This window comes from Marmota monax, unplaced genomic scaffold (assembly GCF_021218885.2).
Source record: "Marmota monax isolate L192 unplaced genomic scaffold, Marmota_monax_Labrador192_F-V1.1 WCK01_AAM20220418_F8-fsc00040, whole genome shotgun sequence".
Taxonomy (NCBI): Eukaryota; Metazoa; Chordata; class Mammalia; order Rodentia; family Sciuridae; genus Marmota; species Marmota monax.
The window spans coordinates 13,896,111-13,916,735 of NW_026692782.1; the positions used below are offsets into that span (position 1 = coordinate 13,896,111).

General features: G+C 48.9%; 1 protein-coding gene across 1 annotated transcript in view; it reads left to right on the top strand.

Moving 5' to 3' along the window:
• The first annotated feature begins 662 nt into the window (after positions 1 to 662).
• Dock5 (dedicator of cytokinesis 5) overlaps positions 663 to 20,625 on the top strand; it is a 186,785-nt gene continuing 166,822 nt past the window's right edge. Inside the window, exon 1 of the mRNA XM_046447718.2 lies at positions 663 to 847. Coding sequence (XP_046303674.1) covers positions 805 to 847 — 43 coding nt within the window. The 5' untranslated portion in view covers positions 663 to 804. The remainder of the gene's footprint in view (positions 848 to 20,625) is intronic.

Sequence of the window (20,625 nt, forward strand, 5' to 3'; positions counted from 1 at the left end):
AGTTCCCTATTTACCAGTAGCCAAAAGTCCTGCTTTCAAAGCTGCACCCGGTGGCTCCAGAACGCGTCTGCGCTGGAGCCGGGCTTCCGGCTCTTGTGGTGTCTGTTGAAGTTCTGGGGTGAGCTCCGGAGCGCACTGCTCATTCATTCAACAAATATTTACTGAGCGCCGCAGAGTGCAGGCGCTGACGGGGCACCGGAGGCGAGAAGAAACTCACTAGCTCCTTCTCCTTCCGCGACTCCCGCGCGCAGGGGAGCGCAGCCCGCACCCCGCGCCCGCTGCCCGGGTGTGCCCTGCGCCTCCAGTCCCCGGACGCCGGCGGCTGGGAAGCCGCCCCGCGGGATCCAGCCTCCAGGGCTTCCTCCGGGTGGGGAGGCGGGGAAAAGGGCAGACCACTAAAAGGAAAGAGCTAGACCCCAGTCCGCCGTGGGAAGCGGCTTCGGCGAGCGCGCTAGGCGGAGCCGCAGCTAGTCGGCCTCCCGGGCGAGGGCGGGAGAGGCGGCGCCGGCGGCTCCGGGCTCGGAGGCGGCCCCGGCGGGCGGAGGGCGCGGCCGGCGGGAGGGGCCGGGGCGGCGCTGGGAGGGGCGCGCACGGCGGCGCGGCCGCCAGCCCTGCAGGTGACCGCGGGTGGCGCGGTGCGGGCGCGAGCCGGGGCGGCGCTGCGGGGAGACAGCCGGCGCGGAGTCGGGGCGAAGTTTGCCGAACATGGCGGAAGAGCCCGGGGCGCGCAGGAACGCGCGGCGGCGGCCGGCGCTGGAGGAGCTGTAGCCGCCGCCGCCGCCGTCGCCAGGCGAGGTCGCCGCCATGGCCCGCTGGATCCCGACCAAGAGGCAGAAGTACGGGGTTGGTGAGTGCGTGCCCCACCCCGCCGCCGCCAAGTTCGCCCGGAGCGGCGGGACCAAGCTCGCGCAAAGTTGGGCCGCCTGGCGCCGGCGCGGGCGGACCGGGACCCTGCTCCCGCTGCCCTGGCTCCGGCCGCTGCAGCCTGGGGGTGGGAGGGGATCGCAGTGGGGGAACTCGCTCCGGGTTTGGGGAACCCGAGTGGCAAAAAATGCAGTTAGGCTTCGGGACGGTGGTCCCCAAGCTGAAGCACGTTGCGGGTAGGAACGTCCAGGCGAGGCAGCCGCGGGTGGCCCACTGGGGCCCGCAGCTCTGCCGCTCCCGCGCTGCGTCCAGTCCTGAGTCGCTCCTGCAGTAGGTAGCCCGCCCAGAGCGACGCTGGGGACGGGTGCTCGCGGTGCCAGAGCCTTCCGGCTCCCTCCTGCACTTTCCTTCTCGAAGTGAGGAGTTGGGGTGGGAAGCCGCCCCAGGACTCTAGTCCTGATATCAGTTGTAGGCGAAATGGGAAGCTGAAAGGTATGGAGGTGACGGAGGGACAGGAAGTGTGGCATGGGAAGGGGTGGCCGGGGCTGGGGCTGCGATCGCTGGTCCCTCGCGAGCTTGGGGAGAGAGGTGTGAGATGCACTTCCGAACCCCGAGATTCCCCACAGGGTATCCTGAGCACTTTGCATCGGGTCTGCGGGACCGGGCTTGTGCTGGCGCGTGGCTTTAGTGACCGCGGTGTGGGACAGCCGCCGGTCGCCCGGGGATCCCCTGTGATGTTGGCGTGGATCCGAAACAGTGGATGGCTTGACCCAGGTGGAAAACCGCGATGCTTTCACTTTTCATCCAGGAGCGAGGTGGTTGAGGTCTGGTGGGAGGCTACTACCATCAGCCGGGCGATTAGCAGGGCAGTTGGACCTGGAAGGGAGCCTCTCCTAGAAACTGTTGTGTGTGCTGAGAATTTATCACTTCCTCCTGTTCATTCATTCGTCCTGTTGGGAATTTAATCTTACGCCACTCTCTTCCGTGCCCCTCTTTTCCCTCACCTCCTGGTTATGGGGGAGCAGTCCCCAAGGTTTTATCCTGTGCTTTGACAGCCAATTCAATTTCACAGACACTTAACATCTCTAGATGTCTCCGTGGCCATGAGTCAGGTTTTTTTTTTTTTTTAATCTTCTCATATTTACTATATCCTTAGATTGATCCAGAGTGAGCCTGAGTGTGTATTATTATCCCTCTTTTTCAAAAAGTGGTTTTTTTTTTTTTTTTATTTTTTTTTGCCTTTAAGTTACTTTTGGAATCTTTGCGCTCTCTCATGGCTACAGCTCAGAAGGGAGTAGGGATATTTCTTTTGCCCCAAATCACCAGGTCATGGTTCAGTCCTGAGGCTTCATAGGAGACTGGGACTCCTCACCAGGTACAGAAGTAGCCTGTAATTATGGAAGTGAAATGCTCAAAAATAGCTGGAGGATTGGATGTGAGTAACATGCCCCGGGCCCTGGGTTCCATCTCCAGCATCAAGGGGTGGGGCCAGAAAAAAATGAAATCAATTAATTTGAGTATTGTGGAGTACTAATTGCTGAATGAAATCATATTCAGCAGTGCCTAATTGCTGATTACTAATTACACAAATGTTATCAATTCTAATTTTGCTTAACTAGGTTAAAAGCTGTTTCCAAAAATATTATGACTTAATGCAAACATGTTCCAAAAATGTGGTTTTTATTGCCATAGTCACAGGAGCAAGTATGATGTTTTCTTTTTAATTCCTTAATCCTCCCCACCCCCCATGTTCTGGAGTCAGTTTGGTGTTACTTATCATCAGTCAAGAAAAATATTTGGATTGCACTGGGTACTAGCGTAAGCAGATTGCCCCAGGAGGTAATTTGGGACATTTACTTCACTAGACATAATAGATTCTGGCTGGTGTGAATTTGAGAAAAGAACCCACAGTTAGAACTCATTAACTGAAGTGTTGACGCCATTGTTTGAAGTTGCATTGTTGTTGGATTCCCGGCTGCTGGGAAGGCTTCCGTGGCCTACAGGATGGTTCCCAGAGTCGGGGTTCCACCTCTTCACATTATCTGACTGCTGCTTTCATTACCCCCTGGTGCAGCAGTATGCCATGAGAGTCCCTCCTTTGGACTTTGCTCCCATCATGCTTGTCCCCTGCCGAGAGTTCTCTCCTGATTCTGCATCCCACAGTCTGCTCTCACTGCCTCCTTCAAATTTGCTTTTTGCCAGATCTTCCCAAACCTCCGTCACAGTCCCTGTATTGTGCTATAACTTAGTGTGCTGCTTAGCCTCTCAGGCTCATCAGTGATGCCGAAGGTTGTGGTCTTGTATCCTTGTCACCCAGGAGGTGTGCCAGGTGTGTGTGTAGCCTCCTCCTTAATCACGGTGTCTCTTACCGGCTGAGTTCTGAACATATGAAATGGAAAATTCCAGAGAGCACATTCACTTAAATTTTATGACCGCATACTGTTGTAATTACTCTGTTTTATTGTAAGTTATTGTTGATCTCTTACTGTGCCTAACTTATAAATTAAACTTTATCATAGGTATGTATCCTAGGGAAGAACAGTACACAAAGTGTTCAGGACCAGTGTCACATCTGCTGGTGGGGGTATGGTTCATGGGTGAAGGAAATCATAGGCTGGGCCTCTTGAGACCTGGCCATGACTGAGAGCTAGCCCCTGCTGTAGCTGGGCATGGCAGAGGAGTCTGCAGGGCTGTGCATGAGGGCAGAGCTTTGGTCTGCATTCGGATTATGTCCAATGAAGCTAATGGTCTTCACTATCTAGTTTTCTTTTGGTGCTTGCTTGGCTTTTCCTGACATGGCCTAGACTTTTCTATAGGGACAGTAGTGCAGTGGGTCTGGGAGTTCTTCTTAGTCCTTGAATGTAATACATTTGACTCAAACTCTAGTATTTAGTGGGTCTAAGTGGCCCATGTGTGTTTGCTGTGTTATCAAGTAAGAGTATCTTAGACTTGATTCTTGGAACTTAGAGTACTCTGGTACTCCAGTGTGAGGTGCTTAGTGCTAAGTGCTTAGAACAAGTGTACTTTCCTGGGGCCAGGTGACATTTTCTCCTCCTCCTTGCTTCCTTTTTATTTCCTTTTTCTTTTACCTTCCTCTCCCGCTCTCTTGCTCTCTTTCACATATATAAAGGTATAAAATTCTATATGAATTTTAAGCAGATATTAGTGACAAATATGTAAATTGGTTTTTGAATTATTAAAGCATATTTGAAGTCCGCTTCCAGACAAACCATTATGTCAAGAACAGCCACGGGTTATGTTGGTTATGGATTTTTTGCAAAGTAGTACACTATTTTATTTTAATTTTTATTAGTTGTTGATGGATCTTTATTTTATTTACTTATTTATTTATATACGGTGCTGTGAATTGAAGTCAGTAAAACCTCACACATATTAGGCAAGTGCTCTACCACTGAGCCACAACCCCAGCCCCAAAAGTAATACATTATTGCATGTTGGGATTTCCAGTATCTCTTTCTATAGTGTGAGAAAAGGTAAATTGGGGAAATATTTGCTTTCAGTGTTAGCCCTTTGATGGTTTAGCGGTGCTTGCCCCAATTAGTCCAAAAGCATATTTTCGTGTAGAGTAGATCCTCACATACTGATTGAAGATTAAGCCCAATTCTTGGGGGTCTTTGTTAATGCATCCAGATGTGCTGATGCTGCTCATCCGATTCTTCCTCTCTGTGGACATCATATTTCTCATGCACTAGCTGGGGTGTGACAGTGACCTGGGAGGAGGGTTCTTAGAGTGACTCATCCAGTTTCCTTTGAAGGAGAGGAACTTGGTACCAGAAGAGGTACAGTGAATTGCTTCACACAGGGAGTGCTTGCCTTTTGGGGAACATGCACCACTTTGGCAAAGCAGTGAAACCAGTAGGCCCTTAGAATGATATTTCTAAATGCATCAAGTGAAGTACAAATGATTCAAAGAGAGACCCATTGTATTGAAATAAAGTTGTCAAGTTCCTTTTCAAATTTTTAGATATTATGTGTGCTTTTTATTATTAATGCATTAAATAGTGAGATCCAGATAATAGCTACTATAATTTTGAATCAGTGATGAGCTCATATGATTCCAAGATATCTGCAGTCACCGTGATATTATATGAAAGTACCGGTGGTTTCTGTTGGTGGCAGTGTCACAGGCACTCCTAGATCAACTGTGGCTTCCTGCTTGCGGTCAGAAGTGAGGTAAATGCTGAGTGTCAGAAAGCAGGAGTGTAACTTTCATTCCCAGTCAAATCCTTGGACCCTCTGAATTTGAGCTCAGATGATGTTAGTCACCTTTTCGTTGCTGGGACTGGAATACCTGACTAGAACTACTTAGAGGAGAAAAATTTGTTTTGGTTGCACAGGGTCAGAGTTTCAGTCTGTGGCGGGCTAGCTCCATGGCTCTTAGCCCACGCTGAGACAGAATGTCATGGCGGAAGGCGTGGCAGAGGAGGCTCCTGAGCTCATGGCATTTGGGGTGGGGGGAGAGAAGAAAGGAGAGGGGGAGGGAGGAGCCCAGGGGCAAAATGTATAATCCCCAAGGCACACCCCATGCGTCTACAGTTACCTCTACAGTTACCTCGCAGTGATCCATTCAAACTACTAACCCATCAAATGGATCAATCCACAGGTGAAGTTGCAACTCTCAATCATTTAACAACTTTGCCTTGTGCAGTAACACTGGAGCTTTTGGGGGCATACCTCCCATCCAACCCAGATTAGGAATCTGTGGCTGATGATCACAAGGCTAATTAGTTACAGAATCACGTGAGCAGCAGTGACAGTAGTGACACTTGTCCATTACCTCTCTACCTGTGACACGGTGCTAGACATTACATAGTTGTATTCACCTAGGAAGTCCCTGCCCTCATATGCTCATGTTCTGAGAACACTGAGGCTAAGGATAAAGGACGGGAAAATTAATATTCACTAAGAACTTACTTTGTGAGGTACTGATCCAAACTTTTCTGAACAAGTTCTTTTTGAATCGTTTATTTCATTATGGTCCAGGGCCACGAAGGGGTCTTGGAGATATTTTCAGAGGGTTCATGCGATGAAAAGTTGTTGCATTATACTGCTGAGATGTCATTAGCTTGTTGTCATTCTCTGTTAAGTGAACGTGGACTTTCCCAGTGGTGATGTGACGGGTACAGTGGCACCAGCTGGACCCAGAGGTGGGTAGGAGGAGCTGGCCGTCCTCTGAGAAGCCAGATGCTGAAGTGATAGACAGACATGCAAAACAATGCCACGCTTCCAAGTGTTTTTGTTTGGAAAAATAATTTCATTTATGAAAGGCCTGTGTGGTTGCTGATGTGTATGGGATCATGGTGATTTTAAATTAGTATGTTTTAAAAGTGTCAATTTGGATTCCATAGGGAAACTAGCGATAGGTATAACCCACACGGACGAAAGCTCTTTGGGGGTCCTCAGAGACTTGAAGGGCATACAGGGCCTGTGAGACCCACGTTTGAGCACTGCAGCCTCACATGTTGTTTCATGAAGTCATCCTGGTAGTGCTGGGACATGCTGCTGTCCCCTTTTCCAGATGGGAAAACAAGGTCCCCAGAAGATGAATTTCTCACCCATAACCATGTAATCTCCTGCCGCAGTCCGGCTGCAGCAAAATAACCGGGGGGTGACGAATAACTTGTGTACGTTGATACAGCAGGAGTGGGAGCCGTTTATTGCAGGACAGGAGCAGTATTTATACATTCCACACAGCTTATCTAATTAGCATAAACTAGATACAGCAGTCAACCAATCAGGAATCTCCACACTTAATGGCTTGCTTTTGTTACTTCTCAAACCACTCCCTCTGGCATTTTGCCAGGCACCATCCAGACTTGTTTACGAACTCTAACATTCCCCTGGCAAAATGCCAGGTGTTATTTTGACTTGTTTACAGACTCTAACAATCTCCTAAACCAAAGTCGGCTCCATGTTGTGTTCCCAAGCTCCAGCTGTTCATCTGCCATCTGATCCTTCCCATGTTCGGGTGCCATTGTGGAGTACCTCCTTGGCAAGGGCCATACCCACTTGCCATCTGCAATATTTTCTTCTCTTTTCCACTTGAGCAGTCATTGAAAAAGAAAACCTTGCGTTGTTCCTGTCACTCACCATAGAAAGGAGCAACCGTGCTCATGAAGGCAACAAAAAGAACAGAGTGTGGGATTCTGACTGGACACCGTCACCTGTCAAGGCCAGAACCATCCTGCTTGTCTTCACTGGAGAGCAGGGAGGCTGGTGGACAGCTGAGCCTTCTCTTTGTTAGCCTATGAGTTCTCCTTATTTGTGGTGGTGATGTCCTAGGAGGTCACAGCAAATACCGAGTGAGGACACTAGGCCCTCCTCCTCCTTGGTTTTGCTTTTCACAGTCCTAGTTACCCGTGATCGACAGTAGTCTGAAAGAATTAAATGGCAAATCCCAGGATGAGCCGTTCATAAGTTTTATTTATTTATTTGATGCTAGGGCTTGACCCAGAGCCTTGAGCATGCTCGGCCTAGACTTTACCACCAAGCTACAACCCAGCCCACGGTTCGTAAGTTTTAAATTGTGCGCTGTTCTGAGTAGCGTGATGAAATCTCTCCCCTCTTAGCTCTGTCATGCCAGGCCATGAGGCATCCCCTTGTCCAGTATCCATGCTTTATATGCTACCCACCTGTTCGTCTCTTTAGTAGCCTTCTCACTTTTCAGATTGACTGCCACAGTATGACAGGGCTTTTGTTCAGGGAACCTTTATTTTACTTAATAATGGCTCCACAGTGCCAGGGCAGTGGCATCAGGAATTTTATTACAGTATATTGTTATGGATGTTCTATTTTATTATTACTTTTTGTGCTTAATATCTCACCATGCCTGATTTTTAAATTTTGTCATAGGATATACATACGTACAGGAAAGAACAGGGTGTACGCAGGGTTCAGTACATTCCTCAGTTCCATGAAGACTGGGGAGCATTCCCCCCAGGGAGGAGGAGAACTCCTGTCTTGAGCCCTTGGTTCTCATGGAAGCGTGCGGTTAGGTCCTGTGTGCCTCTGGTCACCGTGTTTGTATCAGCTGACCAACACATCACCTTATTTAATGTGTTTCTTTTAAAGATACTTTATATAGAGTTGATTTGCCAAAACTGAACTCACAGCCAGCAGGGCTGTAACTCGTATCTGAAGAACGCGTATCCAACGTACGCGTTTTATCCACCCATGCCTTCCTGTGCTCTAGAAGGTTAACCTTTCAGCTCTACGCTCCAGGGCTGTTCTCCAAAGATCACAAGAAAAGCACCACCGCCATAGATAGACCTTGAAAAGGACGTTGAGCTGAAACAGGAAGGCAGGGTGTCACCCTGTTTGCTGGGAACCTGTCCATTATTTATTGTTCTGCCCTGGTCTGCCACAGGTTGGTGAAGGCATCAGGAGTATTGACTTTGGGGTTACAAATAAACTTTGGTGAGTAGACAAATTCATAAATATGGAGTCTTCAAATAATGAGGATCCACTGTAGTTAGATACGAAGACCATCAGCTGGGCACAGTGGTGCACGCCTGTCCTCCCAGCAACTTGGGAGGTCAGGTGGATGCTTGAGCCCAGGGTTCAAGACCAGCCTGGGCAACAGAGCCAGATGCTGCTTCACGGGGTGTGTGTGCATGTGGGGAGAATTGAAAGTGGAAATCACTTTCTCTGTGTGTGTGTGTGGGGGGGGGGGGCGCTGCGCGTCTTCATGTTTGTGTTTTAGACAGATTTGATGCAGTTTGTCTTTTCATTCTTGAAGTGCTTTCTCTAGCTTTCTGACCCCACCTCCATGGTTTCCTCCCTGGTCCCCACCTCCCTGCCCTCCTGCCTCGTCAGATGTCCTAACGTGGACCACCCAGGCTGGATTGATTCTGCATCGCCTTTATCCACCTGCTGCCGAGCAACCTCACCCTCTGACTTGGACTTTGGGATTCTGTCCCCTCCAGAGTCTTCCAGTCCTGGTGTCCCCTCCAGAGTTTTCCAGTCCTGGTGTCCCCTCCAGCTGAGCAAGCACCTCTCCTGGCTCTCAGAGGAGCAGCCCCTGCTTTCCACGTGCAGGACAGGAGTCTGACCCTCCCTGACTCTGACTCCAGACCTGCACCTTCCCAAGTTCTCCCATGTCCGTCCAGTAGCTCCCGCCACCAACTGGGAATCGCCCCATGTTCCATCTGTCATCCAGGTCATCTGTCCTGCCTCTGAAATGTGTCCCCAAAGCCCCACTTCACACTGTCTCTGTTTACTACTGCGTCTCCTGCCCAGAGCCGCTGCCTGGCCTCTTGGCCATCTCCTTTGCTCTCCTCTGTCAGTCACTCTGCAGACAGTGGCCAGGGGAGCCTGTCACAGGTGAAACCCGGAGTTGATGCCTCCCTGGCTGGGCTCCTGTGTATTTCCCTGGCAGCTAGGACATCCGCCTCCCTTTCCCTCCCTCCATTCCAGCCACACGGGCTTAACGTCCGCTGCTGGGCTTGCTCAGGGCCGGGGCACCTGCCCCTCCCTCTGTGGAATGCACACACCTTACTGCGTTCATCTCTCTTCGATTACCCAGGTCTTCCTTCAAATAACCTGTCCTTGGAGAGACTCTTCTCTGAGGCCCCGGCTCGTTGGCACCTCCCCGCAGGTTGGCACCTGGGTGTCCCGCCCTCTCCCTCTCTGCTGGTGTTGACTGTCTGTCTCTCCCACTGGAAGGTAAAGCTGTGAGGTCAGAACTCTTTTTGGTCAGCACGCCCAGCTCCAAGAATAGCCCCTGGCTCCCGGTTGGCCCAGTGGGCATGTGCTGGGTGCATCAGAGAAGCCTCAGCACCTTGTCCACATCAGCCCTGTCTTGCTCACCAGTGGAGGGTCTTGACCGCTCTTTGGAGAAGACGGCCCTGTGTGTGCTTCCTGGGAGAGAGGAGAAGGGCATTAGGAAAAGGGACATTGGAACAGGAGAGCAAGTGGGTTTCATAAACCACGCAAGCAAAAGTGTGTGTGAGTGAGGGGCGGAGAGGACCTGAAATGGTGAAGGTTGCATTTATTATTAGGTGGGAAGGAGCAGCGGGCCTGATCCAGCCCTCTCCACTCATGGGGTGTTATGGAGGACAAGGCATTCCAGAAAGGCTATTGAGCACCTGCTGCGGAAGGCGTGGCCTAAGGAAGAAGCAGCACATGGAGATTCATTCACCTCCTGTTACCAAAAAGGACTTACGTAGGATGCTTTTTTTTTCCTTCGGTACTAGGGATTGAGCCCAGGGGCACTTAGATGCTGAGCCATATTCCCAGCCCTTTTTTATATTTTTATTTTGAGACAGGGACTCACTAAGTTGCTTAGGGCCTCGCTAAGTTACTGAGGCTGGCCTTGAACTTGCGATCCTCTTGCCTCTGCCTCCCAAGCCTCTGGGATTATAGGCGTGTGCCACCACCGTGCCCAGCCACTTGTGATGCTTTATAACAAGAACACAGGTACTGCACGCCGGGTAATTAAGGGGCAAAGGTAAGATCCTGTGGAACACAGAGTGGAAGAAATGTGATTCAGAGCCCCTCCGAGGTGCTGCTGAGCAGAAGTCGTCATGCTAGAAAGTTAGTTTGCCAAAATTTTTGTGGTGGTCAAATTTTTCATGCTACTTGTTAATTGGCTCAATCCCTAGTACCAAAAAGTTGATTTTCAGTTTCCCCTCATCTAAATTTTTAAGGGTTTGAAGGTAAGAAATCAGATCTCACCGTAATGAGTTTTTCCATAAAGCTGAATGCTTCCCAACTTGGCCTGTTCCCAGCTATATTCTATATAGCGACATAAGTGTTGCCTCATGCATAGAGAAGATTTTTAGTCCTTTCAAAAGATTAAAAAAAGGACTCATCCAGGACTTTGAAATGAATTGTAATGGACTTGACCCAGATCACTGGAGTCCCAGAATGTGCCTGAGGTCACACAGTTTGTTCTTTACTCATTATTTTGAAAAAGGGAAAAATAGTTTTCTCCTCCATCTAAAAGGTGAGCATCCCCCATGACAGGTCTGGATGCTCAAGGGCATGATTCTTTAGGGATCCTGTGACCTTGACTGACCTTGGCATTCTTGGGGTTTCTCTTGTTAAGCTTTAAGAAATGCTTTTTTGAGAGATCCTTTTCAGGCAGATGTGGGTGAGCGAGGGGAAGCGGCCGATGAGCGTGTGGATGGTATTTTTCCAGGCGATGCTGGGGCCGTGTCCTCGGGGAGCCTGGGCTGGCAGTCGGGGCTCCCTCCAACAATGGTCTGAATTGCTGGCAGCTCCTTTCCGAGCTGGAGACAAAAGTGGGCTTTGTGTGTCACCAAGCTCCGCGCCATCACATAGCCTGTTGTCCATCATCCCCCTGCCCCGACGGCTCCATCTTCTCTCACGTCCACACCCATCCTAGCTGGACCCCCGCCTCCCTCCCTGAGGAGCCTGGTGTTGACAACAGTGGAGGGAAGGAGGGGGCAGCGGAGACGAACTCCCTTTTGAGAACATCTCTTTGCTGACTCAGCCAAGGTGACTAAGGACACATCCTGGGCCCAGCCGCACCTGTGGACCTGGGGCAAGGTGTGTTCTGCCCTGTACCTGGACTTTGTGAGCTGGAACCGCGGGGCTCTCTTGCCCTGGGCTTTCCTGCCAGAGATGAGCTTTAAGGCTAAGACATCCGACTGTTATAAAACCCCCACAGTTTGGCCCTTTTATGTAGAGCACCGTAAAATCTTCAGAGCCTGCAGACACCAGCTCTTGGCTGACACCCTCATTTTATAGAGGGGAAAAAAAAGGCCCCAGAGGCATAAAATGACTGATCCAGAATCCCTCTGCTGGTAGCAGGTTCTTGTTTTGACTTGTTTGTCTGGTAGCTGCCTTGGGAGAGAGGAAGTTTCTTTTTCAAATCTGCATCTCAAGAGGGAAAAAGTGGCCCGGTCCTCTCTCCCCACACCCCATCCTCTCTCTCTCCTCCCCAGGTGAAGGTTGGTTATGAATGGGAGCCGGCTGTTAAAGCACCTTCCTCTTTTTGAGGGTTCTGGGAAGGAAGGGCATCTCAGGAGGTTTGAGCCTGTAAAGTGGGGGACACCTGTGGTCCATGCTTTGGCCACTGACTTCTGATGTGGTCAGGCCTTCCTGCTGTGGACCCAAGACTTCGGGGTCCACGGCACAGTGGTAGTGACCTGACACCAGTCACAACATTTAATAAGTAATGTGACATTCTCACCACCTCCAGGCTTGTGTGCAGGGTCGAGGGAAGCGTGTACTGATGATCGAGGAGGATAATAATGACCTGGGAGTCCAAGAGCATGAATATTTTTTTAGATCTGAATCTTGAATGAACCGATGATGCCATTTGGATCAGGCACCTCATTCTCCCATGATTCAGCTTCCCCTGGTGCAGTCTTTGGGATAGGAACAGGCAGCTGTGTCCACGACAGGGAGTTGAGGCCCCTTCTCGTGCAGAGACACCACTCTTCTCCGGGAACAGACTCCTCCTGTTTACCTGATATCAGAGGCACTCCTTCTGGGCTTTGGGCTTCTTCAGAACAGGAACCAGTAGCAGGTTATCCTTGCTGTTTACTGTGGTTCGCCGAGAAGGCCTGTCTGTCACAGCATGACAGTATGATATGTTTTAGAGTCTTGTTCTCCATCTGGCCGGACTCCGAGAACTTCTGTGAACTTTGATGGTTACCTGTTTTTTTCTAAATCAACGATGTTGGCAACATACTCACACGTTTGTTGTCTCAAGAAAAAAAAGATCCTGAGGTTAAAAAATATTGGGAAGTTAGTATAGTGTTGTATCTGGTAATACTGCTGTCTCTGGAATCATGATGGTTTGAAAAATCCAATTGTAATAGTAATGGTTAAAATTGAAAATGCATATAGCATTTGACTTTGAAATTATTTAGTTTATCCCATCTATGTATTCATGTAAGGAAAAATGATACGGATAAACTTCATTATATTATTCATTATAGCAATTGCTCAATTTGGAGTGGTCTTAGTAATTTATGGTGTAAGGGTCAGGCGAAGCGTCGGAGAAAGAGACCACCAAGTGACCACTCATGCAATTGGCAGAAGGGGATTTATTGAACCAGCATGCTGGGGCTCCGTGCCCACTCAAGAAGGGGAAACAGCCCAGAGCCCCAAGCAGGGGCTGAGCACTGCTTAAGTACACTTTTTTTGGGAGGGCAGGGGTTTTACATACATCACAGTCTCCTTTAACAAATCATTATACACCGCGGGAAAATCAAACAACAACTCCTAAACATGATTAGTTCATTCATTGGCGGGAACAGGTCAGGCTGGAGTGATAGGTCATTTCTAAACTGGGTACACATTCAAACTGATTGGTTTTAGGGCCTAAAGGACTACGTGACCAGTTACACAGAGTCCCCAGTTATTGGACAACCAGGGAGTCAGTGGGAATATTTACTGGGCAATTCCAGTATTGTCCTAACAGCTACAGGGATTTCAGGTTTTGCAGGTAGCATAGAAACCTAATAATACCTAATCCTTTACATTTTAACTCAGACCTTGCAGCTTAGAAACTTTACAACACCCGGTCTTTTACTCTTTAACTTTTACGCTTTAACTTTAATTTCTTTTACTCTTACAATGGCATATACCTACAATGGAGTACCATATAGCCACAAAAAGGAATCAAACTCAGTGATGTGCCGTGTTGGATAATAAAGGAGATCGCGTGCTTGCGTGGTCACACAGGAAGACTGGCGGGTCTCCTGCACCCAGAGGCAAGCAGAAGGCGGCTGACACCGGGATGAGATGCATTAGTGCACTGTGTTCACGCCTGTGCAGGGCGGACCAGCCCGAGCTCTCAGAAGTCTCAGAAGGGGTGGTGGTTTCCCCTGATGTAGAGGCATGGATGTTCTGGTGAGCAGGACTTCAGGGCATTTGTATTACTGGTGGTGTTCACTCTGTTCCTTGGTCTGGGTACTGGTGAGGTGGGTGTATTCCGAATGTTTGTGGAAATTTAGTGAGAAGTACTTAGATGGTGTGTGTACTTTTCTGTGTGTCTATTAAACCTAAACAGAAGGTTTAGAACAAGGTATTCTACATAACGCGTTGCTGTGGACGGTTTCCAGGCTATATTGGAGTAAAACAGCAATATACCAAAAGTATATTGCCGCAGTCTGGCTGGGCACAAATCACCGAGCCGCCATGAAGCACTTGTAGGTTCAAAACAGCAACTCTTTATTGCGAACTCCACCAGCACTCCACACACGCTCCCTGGGAACACTCTCACCCTCCACCACTCTCACCCTCCACGGGGTCCACTCGCAGCACTCCCCCTCGGAACAGTAAAGGTCAAAATATACAATTGAAAGTACAGCTTAACATAACCATCATCATCTCAATGGCTCGCTAGCATCACCTTTCAACCACTCCCTTCTGGCAATATGCCATGCGTCATCCGACTCAGCTGTGGCCCTCAACAGTATATATAGTTTTGATTCATTAAAAAAGTGTTTTTGCCCAGCAGCTGAGGAGCCTGAGGCCAGGAGGATCACAAGTTCAAAGCCAGCCTCAGCAACTTAGCAAGGCCCTAAACAACTTAGTGAGACCCTGTCTCTCAATAAAAATATAAAAAGGCTGGGGATGTGGCTCAGTGGTTAAATGCCCCTGGGCTCAATCCTTGATACCAAAAAAAAAAAAAAAAGTGTTTTTGTGGTGCCCACTATGTGTCAGCCACTGTTTTAGGCACTGGATTTAACAGCCAGAAGTGTACCTCTGTATCTGTGAATGCTGAAAGCACACACAAGGAGAGTCCGTTGATTGTTTCTTGGAAGGGAGTTGGTGATCTGGGGTCAGAAGTAGAAAGGAGAGTTTTTATGGAATTTTGTGCAATGCGATTGCATTAACCAATTCAAACAAATAAATTTAGCTTAACAATCCTATTATTATTAATGTGATCTGTGACTGGAGGAAGTGTCCGTTGCCACCCCTGCCGTAGAGACCCAGCAACTGAAACGTCACACAGGCTGTCCTGGCCGGGTTGGGCACACACAGGTCTTCTGTGCCATCTTCCGGCTCTGATTCCTGTGCACACTGGCAAAAAAGTAGCTTGACAAGTGTTCCCGGAATCCTTGGTGGTCATTTATAATCTAAGACACTTTGTCTTCTTCCAGTCAATTAATTACTTACGACACACTTAGTCTCTCTGTTTATAATTTAAAAAAATACAGGAATTTGCCTCAGGTAAGGGAAGATGGAGTTCTCACGTTTACGTTAGTCTTGCGATTTTAAAGCCTGCAGAATCCCATCTCATTCATTTTGGTTTTACTGTGTCGGTTGGTGTCAGGATCTAAGTTCTGTTTCACGGTAGAGAAACCGTTCGACCCAGCGTGTGACTTCTCTCCTCTTTAAAGACGACCCAGTATGGTGGGTGGGAGGGTTGTGTTTTGAGAGGCAGTGGGTGTTCAACACTTGCTCTAGTATTCTGTAAGAGGAAGTATTTCAATAACAAAACGGAGCATTCCTATAAAAGCATCTCTTAGTCTAGCGGTGTCACTAGTAGACACTGTCTGAGTCCTGAGGACGAGGGAGCCACGGCATTGATTGGACATCACAACCGTGGCCACGACCCTTGGCTCTGCAGGCATAGCACCTTGCAGCCAAGTCAGGCTGAGGTCAGCATTGCCACGGTGGATGCAGGAACCACCTGCTGCCCAGTGAAGCTTGAAGAGAAGCTGCCTGTGGCTAGCATTTTTGAAATTTTTTATGACTCTTTGACTTTGTGAGGTCATAGGAGGCTCTGCGCCAAGGGAGAAGGTAGGATGAGATTAGCGCACTTCCTGGTGCTGCGGGCAGCTGGCCATCGCTATCTGGAGTTTGCTAGGCAGCAGCTGTCTGACGGTCCCCTCCCCGGCAATCGGTGCCCTTGTTTGCGGAGCAGGGCTGATTACTAAGCAGTTAATATTGCTCGTCTCTGAACCTGTCCTCAAAGGTCCAGCCTAGATCCCGACATATTTCTCATTTTAAAGCCTCCAGGCCAGATATGGCCCATCTTGCAAGAATCTTCCAGGAAAATGTTTGAAAATCCAAGGGGTCTCTGGGCAGTGTGACTCTTGCTTACTGTCCCGTGCTTTTTAGTACTCACTGACTCAGGGCAGGCTGGGATGAAGAATGAATGAATGAGTAACTGGATGAACTCCCAGTGACTAACAGGGATGATTGAGTCACACCATCCTGGGTGTGAGTCCCCCCTCCTCTGGCCAACCTGCTTAGTGCTCTGAGGCAGTCCCCATCTGCTGAGTACCTCCTGTGTTCCAGTGGGAGGGTTGGGTAGGAGAAATAATGTAGAAAACACTCAGGAAGAGTAGGCAGGGCTACATAGTGGCTGGCTTCCTTCTCTTGGGCTTGGGAAGGTTCCAGGAAATAAGTCTCCAGCCTCATGAACTCACAAACATTTGTGACCAGGAATCCTAGGCCATTTATGGTGCTACCACCTAGATTATCACAGAATCTGAAGATCGAATCCATCAAGGAAAGAATCTGGAATATTATCAAGCTTGCCTGTGAGCCTGTCCCCAGGAAGACTGAGTCCAAGGGTTGTCTGTATATAGAACACCCTGGAACACTTTTTCAGAAGATGATCCTGTGCCTCAGGAGAGGTTGGCATCCAGTTCATCTCTGGCAGTCTTAGCACCGCACTCAAGATTGTTTTCAGATTGCTTGATAGCTCCTGGGAGGTCTACCCGGAAGCTCTCAAATTCAGAGATGGCTGGAGTCCGTAGAAGAATTCTTTTTATGTCTAAGCTCTGATCTAAGCCAAGAGTCTTGGAAATTCAGCATCTGCCTCGTATTTTCTCTCCTGAATTAGATGTGGGTCTGCTTGCTCAATTTGAATTTTGACGACTTATTTCTAAAGCAGATAGTTCACTCCACGAAGCAAATCATCAGCCCCATTGCTTTCTCCTTTGGTGGCTGTTTGATTCTGACAATGCAGTGACATGGGGATCGATTCTAGATAGGGAAAGACAGAGCCCCTCATTTGCTGTCCAGAAGACTAAACGTTTTAGATGGTGCAGGGGCGCACGCATGCCGATAATCCCAGTGACTGGGGAGTCTGAGGGAGGAGGATCATCAGTTCAAAGACAGCCTCAGCAAGGCCTTAACCTTCTCAGTGAGACCCTGTTTCAAAATAAAAAAATAAAAAGGACTGGGTAAGTGTCTGAGTGATTAAGTGCCCCTGGGTTCAATCCTTGTGCAAGAAAAAAAAAAAAAAAACCTCAAAAAACTAAAAAATTTAAAGACCAGAGAGGACACACAGACATGTGGATTTTTGTTTTCATTTGCTCTTTTTTCCCCCCTTCTTAACTTTTGGTTTGATTTCTTTTAGTTCCCAGGGGCCAAAATTCCATGTTGGGAAGCATTTACTAACAGTTTTGAAGCCTCAGGAAAAATGTAGCATCTGTGTTCCTGAAACTGCTCCTATCAAGAAACGACAGATGGAGGAAATAGAAATATCTAGAATGTGACGTGTTCCGTGTTCCGCTGAGCACACACGCCTTTATCTTCTTGAGTTTATCTGCAGCCTTGAGTGGCAGGGTTTTATCCTTTGCAAGATTAGAGGATTTGGGGTTATTTTTTCCCCCTGCTGAAGGAGTCACTGAGAGTTCCACGTTCATTCTCAGTTCTAAGTAAAGTTTAGGAATTATCCATCTCATAAAAGCACGTTGTTCTATATTCTGGGGCACTTAGGGTTGTGGGGTAAGAGGGGAGTGAAAGTAACCGAGAGGTATTGACATCAAGATGAGGAACCTAGGGGCTTGTTTTCCGTTCTCCATTACAGACGCAGTCTGGGGGTCCAACTCACTTTGTTTCTTTATCTGTAAAACATAGACACTTTTTTCTACTGCCTTTTAGGTTCTCAGAGGATGAAGAATTTTCAGGTTTTGAAATTTCTGCTAATTAATTAAGCTGTGCTAGGAAGGCCACATTCATTGACCCCCCCCCCCCAATAAATCCAGATCTGAAGCTGACGTCAAGTTCAACTTCCTGAATTCTTCATTTGTGTAGAAAAAGCTTTGATGCTAAGAAGCCCATTCCTTCAAGGTCAAATTTTCCTCACTTGCTGCCTCTAATCCCATAGCATCTCTTCTGACTTCTGGCAGAGAGTGGACACTCTTCAGACTGGTTAAGTGACCCGGGGCGCAAAGAAGCAATTTTCTCTACTGGAGACTGACCTTGTGATCTCGTTCATCTGGCTTCCAGTTCTGAGATTTCCCTGAAACTCTCAGGAATCTTTCCCAAAGTATTTAAAAGGAGGGTAAAAATGTTCGTACCATGGATTGAACCTGGGGTGCTTAACCACTGAGCCACATCCCGAGCCCTTTTTTATATTTTAGTTTGAAACAGGATCTTGCTAAGTTGCTTAGGGTCTCGCCAAGTTGCTGAGGCTGGCTTTAAAGTCATGATCCTCCTGCCTCAGCCTCCGGAGCTGCTGGGATTACATGTACCACGGTGCCCAGGTTTTTTTAAGTGTAAAGATGAACTTCATTGTCATGGTGAGACAATGCAAAAAGGTTCAGAGGAGAAATGACAGGGTTGTGAGGGTCTTAACCTTGAGCCCTGAGAAATGGAGCCTGCCGTCTACGGATTAAGACCTCTGCAACCATGAGCCTTCAAATAAACTCTTCCTCCTCCTCTACAGTGGTGCTGGTCGAGTCTTTTAATCACAGCAGCAAAATAGCTAAGACATTAATTAAAAAGAAAATCTTTTGAGGACTCTAAACAAGTAAAAGCAGGTCACTCTGTGGAAACCTAGCGGGTACATGAAAACTTGATTCGTGGTTGGTTGAACCAAGGCGCCCGTTCTTGCTACCTGAGCTTACTGTGCCTTAACTTCCAATTACATTTCCGACACACTGTTCCTCAGAATGAACTCTGAAACACCAAATTCTTGGCTGACCGAGCAGTGGCTTCGCGAGGCGCCCTTTGCACCCAATCTGGCCGTCATTCCAGGCCATTTTCTTTCCCAGTTCAAACACCTTCAAAGCGCTCACTTTTAACCCAGTGCCTTTCTGGGTTAAAATGGCCCCAGATGCGGCCATGTCCCCACCCCCATGGGCACGTCTGTACACAGATGGAAAAGAAAAGAAAGGTGAAAATTAAAGGGGAGCCATTAAAATAAACGGATTAATCATATAGAAGGAGTATTTGGCCCATGGCAAGGAAGAGCCAAGGGTCTGTGATAGCCAGATGCTTAAGTCATCGCTGACCGTCAGGGGCACGAGCCAGTGCAGAGTGGCCAGTGGGAGTGGGGATCGCCTCATCCCGGACAGAGGTCACTCGCAGCCAACAACAGTTCCCTGGCGTTAGTGCCTCTGTCATTTCCTTTAGCGGTCCCTTCCCATCCATCTAAGTGAATCTAAGACTTTCTAGGGCACATTTGACGATGAGGGTGTGGAAACAGCACTGCTTGTTTTGTATGGAGAGACACAAACCGAACCTACAAGTTTCTTGGTGGAAAATGTGCGGCTTTTGTCTTCCCGCCACCTCTGCCACGTGGATTTCGCAGACTTCTCAAGTGGCCCTGGGCCATTGGTTTCACACCCCCAAATTCGTATGCTCAAGCCTTGGCCCCTGGTGTGATGGCATTTGGGGGAAAACTGGGAGATAATTAGGTTTAGCTGAAGTCATGAGGGGGGGCCCTCGTAAGGAGATTCGGGCCTTTATAGGAAGAGACACAGCACAGGGCTTGCCGTCTCTGTCATGTGAGGACACAGAGAGAAGGTGGCCGTCCACAACCTAGGAAGAGGCCCTCACCAGAAGCCGACTGAGCCGGCAGCCCGATCTTGGACTTCCAGCCTCAGAACGGTGAGAAGATCAGTTTTGCTGTTAACCCCCCTCAGCCGTGCTGTTTTGTCTAGCAGGCTGCGCTGACTGGTACACGTGGGGGCTGATGTTATTTAAGTTGTGACCCTGCAGCTGTCAGGTCAGTACTTCGATCCCTGGTTTTCGCCTTCCTTCTAGATCCCATCTGGATCCCAGGCACAGGCCTTTCGAGGTCATCTGGCCTGAGGTGCTCCTGCTGCTGCTGCAGAAGTCAGGGCTCAGTCACTCAGGCCTGGAGTCACAGGGGTCGGAGCAGGGAGAGATGCGTGACTGGAGTCTCGTGGACGTAGAGCGTCTCTGCTCCTTGAGCACGTACTTGGCAGGTGTCCAGCTGAGGCGTCTGCTCAGCCCTTGGAAGATGCAGAGCAGCAGGCGTGGTGAGGTCCTGGGATGTTCATCATGAGGCGAAGGACCCCGGAGTCTGAAGCCATCACCTGCTGTCGTGGAAGGAAGGCCGAGTGTGAAAGGCTGGTGGGAGGGTCCAGGGGGTTATAGGAGCTGAGGGGAGCAGTCTGTTGCAGCTGAGGAACTGAGGAGTTTCAGGAAGAGCCTGGACTTTGTTGCAGTGAGCATTCACTTTAGGAAGGCTAGGGGATGGCTCGGCGTGGTGAGGGCTGGCTCCATGGCAGGCATTTGTGCCAAGAGGATAATGAGGACGTTAGCTGTTCTGCGGGGGCACAGGGTGGGTGAAGGGGAGGGAAATGGTGCAGATGGTGTTAGATGGTGGGGAAACTTGTTAACCTTGACCTTTTTAATTTTCCTTCCTCTTTAACCACCAGTGCTGTCGTGATGTTCTGGTAAATTTACTCTTGGTGGTGGTGGTGGCGGAGGTGGTAAAACAACGTCCAAATGTGTAGCATTTGCCAACATCTGTGGTGCAGATACTCCCACGGTGGCCGATTTCAGAACTCGCAGTGGATTAACAAACAGCTCGTGGAATTCCTG